At 43.5% G+C, this 9,815-nt stretch overlaps 1 protein-coding gene across 1 annotated transcript in view; it reads left to right on the forward strand.

The window, feature by feature from the left end:
• Window positions 1-8,157, forward strand: part of UNC13B (unc-13 homolog B) — a 207,235-nt gene extending 199,078 nt beyond the window's left edge. Inside the window, exons 37-40 of the mRNA XM_066568646.1 lie at window positions 1,075-1,131; window positions 3,651-3,743; window positions 4,817-4,976; window positions 6,168-8,157. Of these exons, the coding sequence (XP_066424743.1) occupies window positions 1,075-1,131; window positions 3,651-3,743; window positions 4,817-4,976; window positions 6,168-6,453 (596 nt within the window). The 3' untranslated portion in view covers window positions 6,454-8,157. The remainder of the gene's footprint in view (window positions 1-1,074; window positions 1,132-3,650; window positions 3,744-4,816; window positions 4,977-6,167) is intronic.
• The last annotated feature ends 1,658 nt before the right edge of the window (window positions 8,158-9,815 follow it).

Here is a 9,815-nt window from a genome sequence, read left to right on the forward strand (position 1 = left end):
ACTAATTCTAAGCCACTGTAAGGAACAAGTACTGGGCAGCTGGCCACTGGTCCAAATCAGTATCTTGTACATTCATAGGCTTGAGAATTTTGGACCCTGTTTGGGGAATAAAAGATTTGCACTATGCCACCTAATATCTGCAGAATCAGTGCTGAGTTATCTCTGAGAAAGGCATGACTCTGATCTCTTCCCTGTGCTGAGCGGGAATGACAGGACCTGAGGGAATGGCCTGAAGTTGTGTTAGGAGAGGTTTAGGTTGGATATCAGGGAAGGTTCTTCCCCAGAGGGTGGTTGGGCACTGGAACAGGCTCCGCAGGGAAGTGGCCAGAGCACCAAGCCTGTCTTGAGTTCAAGAAATGTTTGGACAATGCTATCACGTAGAAGGTGTCACTCTTTGGATGGTCCTGTGCAGTGCCAGGAGCTGGACTCGGTGACCCTTGTGGGTCACTTCCAATCCTGCATATTCTGTGATTCTGTGACTCCCCCTCTCCCACTGGGGCTAAAGAAGGATATTAATTGCTTACTCTTCTCATTAACTATGGCTGGTAGATGGGTTTGGAGAACTGCACACAGGTTGGAGGGACAGAAGGGACAGCACTATTATTTACAGCTCACATTTGCTTATCAGAGCTCTGTGACTGAGGTTTCCCTTTGCATAAGTGCCACAATCTCCTGGGAGGACATGGCTTCATGCAGTATCATTTAAAAATGCTGTTTGCTTCTCTTACTTCCCTGCTCAGTGGTTGCACCTTCCAGTTTGTACCTACTGCTTTCATGTCATTACTGAGTAGGCTTATATAGCACTATGCTGCTAAATGTTTGCTCTACAGATTGGATCTGGGCTGCAGTTTAGTTATGCCAGCACAAATTCTGTTCTGTTTTAACCCAGACTATGCCTTACTTGCAGACAGCCTTGCTCTCCAAAGCCTGGTGTAGAAGATCTAGGAGGATATTTTGTCTGTTAAGAGCTTGAATATTTGCCTTGTGTTTAAGTGACATTGCTAATTGTGTTGTAATTCATACTCTTCTCTCTTTATCCTGCTTGCTTTCTTGCCTTTTGAATTCATGTCTCAGTGCATGATGGGAAAGGTATAAGGTTTACTGCTAATGAGGACATTCTTCCTGATAAGGGTATGTTCAAGATTAATGTTGTTACCATAACAACATTACCCAACTGCCTTGCTTTTCAAATCATCTTGCCCATGCTCAGAAACCTTTTCCAGAGTCCTGTTCCCTGTAGTTCCCTTGTAGAAGTGAACTTCCACTGAACGCTTGCATCCTACAGACTGAGCCACAGGTTGTGTCGTTTAGAAGTCTGTACCTTGCCTGAGAACCTGTTCCCACGCTTGAGATTTATTAATGGGATGTGAAAGCTGTCTTGAAAATGGACTGGTTTTTGGGAGATGCTGCAGAGTTGTTCCCCTTCCCTTTACCATGGGGTCTATGTTTCAAGTCCTGGGCTTGCATGCGTGTGGTCTGCTGATAAGGGCTACTGTAATACATGGGAATGCTGGATATGCACTCAAGGTTATGGCCAAGCTTGAACCATCTGGCTTGAGGGGGGGTTATCTAAAGGTCTGGATGCCCAGGAGACCCTACATATATTAAGTCTTGCAGTGTTTCATCTCTTAATTTATTTTTTGCTGTCCAAAGTCTTTTTATTATATCAGGTGAAACACATCTATAACCCTTTGCATGAGCTCAGTTCTGCAGTTTCACCTTTCAGCATTGCAATACCAGTGAGGCTTTCATGTCAAGAATTAAATGTGCTTGTCACTAAATGTACAAGTGTGTGTATGTGCACAGTTATACATGCTCAGAATATTTTTGTGGGCCATCTTCAGAGTAGTTTTTTGTCTTTGAAAATTTCAGTTCATAGAACAAGATTTTTATATGAAAATACAAGAACGAAGGTAGGAAAAAACCTGTAATATGAGTCTTGTCTTCTTCAAAGGTAGTGGGATGATTCTGCTCTTATTCTTCTGAGGCATCAGGATCTCCTTTACAACCTACTAGTTAACACTAAAGATTGATAAAGATCTGAATGTTTGGTGGCTGATGTTTCTGTGGATATGGCCATTACATACTGTTTGTAATTCTGCCTCTTCCTGTGGAAAATGCCAACAATGAAGTGAAAGACCCACACCAGCAGATGGATCAGGTCAATAAATAAGCCTACCAATTTTAAAGCTCTGTGCTTATATACAGAAAAAAAGCAATATTGCCCTTCTAAGCAGGGAGGAAACAGTATGTTCAAGACCATATTTGTTGCACCCTAAAGATTATTTAATGTACTCAGGTCAAGAATGAGAACCTATCCTGAGGTAATGATTTGAGGTTCTCTTTTGCTTGCTCAGATGCTTTTACTGGTATAGTAATGTGACTTTCACTGCCTACAGTTCTGTGGCATGTAATTTTCCTCAGAGAACTGCACCAGTTGGCACTCAACCTCTTGGTTTTTAAATGAGTGTTTTTGCTGCTGCAGACCATTCTTGTGAAAGTTGACTTATTATATCAGTCTAATCAAAATGTTTGTGTAATGATATCCTTCAATCTATCTCCTTATCTAGAATTTCAAACAGACCAGTTTTTCACTTAGTAATGTATCTTACCCTCGAATTTGACAAAATAACTGCTGTTCATAGGTACTCAATTACCCTCTAGATATCTCAATTGCATCAGCATTGCTAATTGTCAAACTGAGGTCAGGCAGTTATCAAAGAGAAAGTCAGAAAAATCTCACTCTCTTATCAAAACTTGATTTTCATTTTGCAAAGCAGTCATTTTCTGTAATTTACATGACATCTTAACTTTATTACCCAGAAAAATGTCATTTCCACATATTACATGATGATAATTATGATTAAAAGTTAAAAAGTTGGAAAAAATCATAATGTATGAATTGTAATGTTCATGAGATCTCCCTCTTTATGAACATGTTATCTTTTTCTTCTAAAACTACATCTTGTTTTCTCCCTGGCTAAATGATAAAGAGAAATAAGTATGCAAATTGTGAGTGCTTATCTCTCATCATTTTTGATGCACAACAAAGAAAGGGTTTTCATCACCTTCTAGAGGGAAACAGATAAACAGTCAGGATGACAACTAGGTGATGTACAACATGCAGGAAGATTCTTGTAGGGTGAGACTGCACTATGGCTCTGTGCAAATCACTAATACCTATATATGTATTTTTTTCCCCTATATTTCCTCTGTTGTGTGATGTCCTCTCCTCCTTTTTCTTTATTGTTGAATTTTTTTGTCCTCCCTTCTTCCCTGAGCAGACAAGAATGCCAATGTCCACCATTGGAATGCCTGCATGTATACACAGTAGCTTGGCAGGAACGTCTGAAAAATCCTTGCTCCCTGTCAAGGTCCACTGTTGATATCTTTTAAATTCTTTAAAAGCCTTCACTAGTGTTCTCAATAGGATGCAATCTTTGGTAGAGTGGAAGAAGTGTTGGTGTTTATGTGTGCTGGGCATGTGAGCCTGATGTTATCTTGCACTACCGTGACATTCTTGGTGCTGACTGAAAAGCTGGCTCTGGGAGGTGTGCTGTGAAAACACCACATTGTCTTCCTGAGGCCGTAATGTGCCAATGACTAGTAATCCATGTGTGCATGGGGGGGTGTCCATTTCCTCCCAACAGGCTCTGGTGTGGATGATCCCGTGGGAGAAGTGTCCATCCAGATCGACCTGTACACCCACCCAGGAACTGGGGAGCACAAGGTCACGGTGAAAGGTATGGCAGAGCACGTGCTGCTGCTTGGGCTCCACGGGCCAAATGTCCAGCTGGCAGTCAGGATATTTCTGTGTTAGCTCGTGGGATCTCAGGCCAGAATTGTTTTCTCTGTTTCACATCAGGGACACGTAGGGAAACAGCAAATGAGCTTGTCCAGCTGGTGACATGGCAGCGCACAGCCCGGTTGTTTATTGGCAGCGATGTATTCAAGTAAACAAAAATCAGATGGTGGCTCTCGCCAGGCGCCACAGTTTAGTCTGTGCTGCAGAGAGCGGGGCAGGCTGATCTTGCGAAACTGCTCAGTGTACACCCAGAGATCACAGAGGCCCTGAGAGCTCAGAGGCTCCTTTCCCCAGTCCTGAAGGCCACACTGGTCCCTGAACAGCCGCTCTGGAAATAACCAAAGCAGTGACTCATCCCAGGGTTGCTTTTCCTCCTTCATCTCCTTCACTTGAATACAGCATACTTAACTACTTCAATTTCCTCTGAAGATTTATATAAACAGTTCTTTGGGCCTCTCTTCTGGTTAAATCTACACTGAAGTGCAAAAGCTGGTTTTCAAAGCTATTTCCTCTGCTTCAGTCTGCTCCCTGCAGTGACCTGAGATAGAATGAGAATTAAAAGCTAATAATTCTGGATCCTGAAACCACACGCAGCTCATGGGCTTTGTTTTTCTTACCTGCAGCTCCATTTTCCTTTTCAACAGAGACTTTAATATTGGCCTCCAAAATGCCCCTTTTTTTTTTATCCCAGACAGAATGGTGATGTAAGCATGGAACAGGGCAGCCTGCCCGGAGCTGGAGGAATGCCTGTTTTCTTGGGCTTATTTCTTGACAATTTGTATGGCAGAAATTACATACTAATGCAAACATTAAATTCCCTTCATAGAACTTAACCTAGATCAAAAAAGCATATCCTTGCATTACAAAAAAGTCCTGCCCATATGTGTTGTGACACTCTCATGTTTTGAGTTAGAAGCAAGAAATTGAAAGCAGGGCAGAGCTGAAGGATGTCCAGAGCAAAAAATACAAATGAGTATTTGCTGTGAACCAGGTTGTGACTCTCTTTTGCAGTTGTGGCAGCCAATGACCTGAAGTGGCAGACATCTGGCATGTTCCGTCCATTTGTTGAAATCACCATGATTGGGCCCCACCAGAGTGACAAGAAGAGGAAGTTCACAACCAAGTCAAAGAGCAACAACTGGGCTCCAAAATACAATGAAACGTTTCATTTGTAAGTCTCAAAAATATCCTGAGGATGTGGCATGGCAAGTGCAGATGCAGAGGGACAGACAGGGTTGTCCAGTGTCCCCAGACAGTATGCACAGCGCCAAGAAGAGTACATGAACCAGTAGCTTGGTCCTGTCTTTGATGTCTTGGCAGAAAAGCTGGATTATGAAAGTTTTTACTGTGGGTGGGACGCAGAGGTTTGTTCTATACCAGCAGTGTCCTTTGGCCACCTTCTGAAATGCTCTCTGTGTGTCCTATGAACACATTTTACTCTGCTCTGTCATTGTAATGAACTTCGTATTTTTTATTGGTAGAGTTGAGGCTAAAAGTTCATTTTTATTTATTTCTTAATCTTAAATGTACGTTTTTATCCCAACTTGACCTGTGGGACATGCTTTCGGAACTCGTTTCCAAGGATACAGCCCTCGGAAGTTGCACTGCTAAAATTGCTGTGTTTGCCAGCATTGAGTATTGATCTCTTCTTCTTTCATTTTCTTTTATTACTACAAGGACATATTCCTTCCTGGGAGGCTTAACAGAAGGAGCTGCAGGCTTGAACTCTCTCAGCTGTCCATATAAAAATGAGATGAGGAGAACTGACCAGCAAAAGGCTATAAACGTCTGGGGGAGAAGGGAGAGAAGGGGGTGTTCATATAATTGTTCTGTTCTCTGAGGAAAGGCAGCCTTCCTCTAAGTGAAGAGATTTTCTTCCTTTTATTCTTTTAATTTTAGAAACATCAGAAGGGTTGGGGATTTATTTTTGTTAGCTTTCACATTAATGGAAGGTCCTGAATCTTAACAAAAACTTCATCTAATTAAAGTAGTAATTCTGAAATGAAGCCGCCCTTAGTAGAAGCAGAAATGTTTAAAGTCATCTGAGTTGAAAATCTATTAGCATGGCTTTAATGTTTCCCACTCCTCTCGTTTCACAGTTTAACACACACACAAACACACACAAGTTGCAAAGGCAGCTTGAAAGAGGTTCCTTGTTTTTTCTTCTTCAGTAACCAGGTTTTCTTTATCTGCTACAAATCAGCAAAAATGCCCACATGCTGCAGGTTTTACTTCTCTCCCTCTGACCAGGGTTTTCTGTAGAAAGGAGTTTTCTGTGACTTACCACAGCCCTCCAGTCAGGTGCTGGCACCTTTGTTTTTGCAGGCCAGACACTGTAAGTGAATTTGTGTGTGTTTTCCAGCATCCTGGGGAATGAAGATGGCCCCGATGCCTACGAGCTCCAAGTCTGTGTGAAGGATTACTGCTTTGCCCGGGAGGACCGGGTTCTGGGGATAGCAGTGATGCAGCTCAGAGACATAGCAGACAAAGGAAGCTGTGCTTGCTGGTGCCCCCTTGGGCGCAGGATTCACATGGATGAGACCGGACTCACAATCCTGAGGATTCTCTCTCAGAGAACCAATGATGAAGTTGCCAAGGAATTTGTGAAGCTGAAATCTGAGTCCCGCTCCACAGAGGAAGGCACCTGAGCTGAGCTGTTCCCTTTCCTCTTCTGCCTTGTGCCAATATGTGCAAGTGTTCAACAATTCTTTTATTAATTGCAAAAGGTTTTTTTCATGTTGTCTTTGTCAGCTCCGATAGCGCACGTGTGCTGTATAGGAAACAAATCCATCAATCTGATGTGAATTATTTATTTTTTAGTAGCTGGGTAAGACACCGTAGAGAATGAGACAATCTCTTCTTATTTAACATGTAAATTCTGCTTTGTGTATATAAATTATTTTATATTGGAGGCTGGAATTGCTGGGTTTTGTTGATATGCAGCACTGTGATTTTATCCTCTGAATTTGGCAGGCATTAAAAAGGTTCTGCATAATCACACTACGATGCAAACACAACTGTGTGGAAATTGGGAGGAGATGATTTGGGGGGGTTTGACAAAGCACAGTTATCTCTCATTGAATTCACATACTGTGGAGCTGCCTGGGGATCTTCTGACACAGATTATGCCAACGTGATAATACAGACACCTCAACATCTGCTTAAAGAAGAAGAGGTTGCAGATGCTCTGAAGATGCACACCGAGTGAATGTACCTCCACGGATGTGCTGCTGTGAGTGTGGGCCAGAACAGGGCCACAAGCCTGGGGTGGGGCCTGAGATCTCGTAGCCAAAAGCTGCAAAGGCAGCGCATCAGGAGCAGGCTGCAGCTGTAATTAGCTGGTGTGTCTCGGAGAATACAAATCCCCACGTGCTGCTGGGAGTCCCTGATGGCCGTGGGAGTGCTGTAAGCTGCTCGGCTCCGTAAGGCACGCTCGGGCTGCCGTGACCAACACGGTCAGGAAGGGATCGGCGTTAGAATCGTAGAGTTAGAGCCATTACAAATCACATGGCTGCTATGTGCTTTTTCCACTTCAATATTCTTTTGTTAGTGCTTGACAGAGGATTGGATAATTTAATATTGCAGGCTTTCTGTAGCATTTTATTACCCTGGAGTAGCTAAGACCATTCCTCACTATGAACCCAGAAATGATGGCTTGCTTGGGAGAGAGGAACACACCTCCCCTCTACAAGCCTTCAGTCTGGAGTGCTGGTCAAGGGGCAGCACGTCCATTTGCTTCTGATCTTGGAGATGCTGTTGACCGTGCTGTGGTTGATCCATGCTGATTGCCATTAAACTTATAATACCATTGACAATACCATTGAAATATTTTTGCACTGTCTTAAAAAGAAGCATCCTGCTTTTGTTTTCTTAAAGAAACAAAACACTGTCCTGAGCAAAGTAATTGCAGGGAGGTCAGAATTTCTGACTGAAAATTAGTGAGCAGGAAGGTCTGGAATGGTGATTGCACCTGAGGCATGTTTGTTGGAGGGTTTTTATTGGGGATATTTTTGCTTTTCCAGCTGCCCTTGTGCTCTGGAAAGTGCAGCTGGAACAAGCCAGTCCTTGCCCATAAAGTACTGTAATACTGTCAATAAATTCAAGGACTGCATATTGAATGACTTTTTTTTTCCTATTTTCTCTGACACTTGTGTAGCTGTATGATGTGACTCCTGTATTTCATGGGCCTGCTTGTAGAGTTCTGAGACAGCACATCTGCTTTGTTCTTGTCCATGGTGTGTTATAATAATGCTCTTCAAAACTCCACACTATTTGTCATGATTTTGAATCATTGTACGTGCCATTGTTATGAGAACTGTTAGTATGGTCTTTAATAAACTCTTTTAGCAGCATTTGGACTTGTGTGTTGGAGTGTAATTGTGATTGGGTTTCCTAAACCATGGAGGGCAGAGCCACTGCTGCATCTTTGGAAATTACTCAGGTTTAGCATGTAGATTTCTTTAGTGCTTTAGATGCCTAGCAAGGAGTATGAGTCAGACAGTTCCCCCCTCCTCCATGGTGCCTCTGTCTGGGACATCCTTCCCTGAAGTCCTTGGCTTCTGATAATACTCTGAGACATCATGGAAAAGCATAAAAAATAGCTTACTTACTTTTTTCTCCTGTCTGGCCTTTAAGTCACATTTCCTTTGTACTCAGGATTGTCTCCTGAAGGTGCTGAATGGAAAGGCTCAGACAAGGCAGTTGGATGCTTTGCAAATAAGAGATGAAGAAAAATAATTATATACCAAACTTGATTCATAACTTTCAGCCTCTTATGAACATTAATACTCTTTAGATGGCATGCACAAGAGATGAAGGCGTAAGCCTTCTTGATGTCAAGTAAACTGCTCCCCCTCCTCATTTTTTGGGAATTCTGCCAATTTCCAGCAGACAAGGTCAGATAACTCAGAGACTCATATTTCATGATAACGTGGGTCTCTGAATTTCTGTGATCTGAAATGCCATTTTTTTCCTTAGTTAGCATATGCTTAGCAACAGAGTCACTTGGGAGGCAGTCCTGAAAAGCAAAGGAATCAGGGAACATTGGATATTCTTTAAGAAGTAAATCTTTAGGCACAAGGCACAGGAGGAGTAAGACATCTCCATGTGCCAAAAGATGAGCCTGCAGGGAAGCAGACCAGTCTGGCTGAACAGAGAACTTGGGATGGAACTTGGAGAAGAAGGGGAAGTCTCTGACCTCTGGAAGAAGTGCCAGCTTGGGACAACAGCAAGGACTTGTAGGATTATTTAGGGAGAGCATTGAAAGGGCCAGAGCCTAACTAGGACTTTATCTGGCTACTGCCATATCAAACAGTTTCTACAAATATACGAACAAAAGGAGGGCTAAGGACAAGCTCCATCCTATATTGGGTGTGGTGAAAAACATGGCAACAAAGGATAAGAGAGGCTGAGGTGCTTTATGCCACCTTTGCCTCAGTCTGTAATAGTAACCCCAGTTGTTCTCGGGGTACACAGCCCTGTGAGCTGGAAGACAGGAATGGGGAGCAGAATGAAGCCCTCATGATCCAAAGGAAATAAATGGTCAGTGACCTGCTGCAGCACTTGGATGCACACAGGTCTGTGGGGCAGATGGGATCCACCCAAGGGCACTGAGGGAGCTGGTGAAGTGCTCACCAGACCTCTCCCATCATTTACCAGCAGCCCTGGCTCACCAGGGAGGCTCCAGCTGAGTGGAGCTTGGCAAAAACAGAGCCCATCTACCAGCAGGGCCAAAAGAAAGAGCCAGGGAACTACAGGCCTGGCAGCCTGACCTCAGTGCTGTGGAAGGTCATGGGGCAGATCATCCCAAGTGCCATCATGGACACACACAGGAAACCAGGGGATCAGGCCCAGCCAGGATGGGTTTGAGAAAGGCAGGTCCTGCTTGACCCACCTGACCACCTCCTGTGACAAGGTGACCCACGTGGTGGGTGAGGGAAAAGCTGGGAATGTGTCTGCTTGGACTTCAGCCAAGCCTTTGACACCATCTCCCACAGCATCTCTTGGAAAA

Source organism: Molothrus aeneus, chromosome Z, assembly GCF_037042795.1.
Source record: "Molothrus aeneus isolate 106 chromosome Z, BPBGC_Maene_1.0, whole genome shotgun sequence".
Taxonomy (NCBI): Eukaryota; Metazoa; Chordata; class Aves; order Passeriformes; family Icteridae; genus Molothrus; species Molothrus aeneus.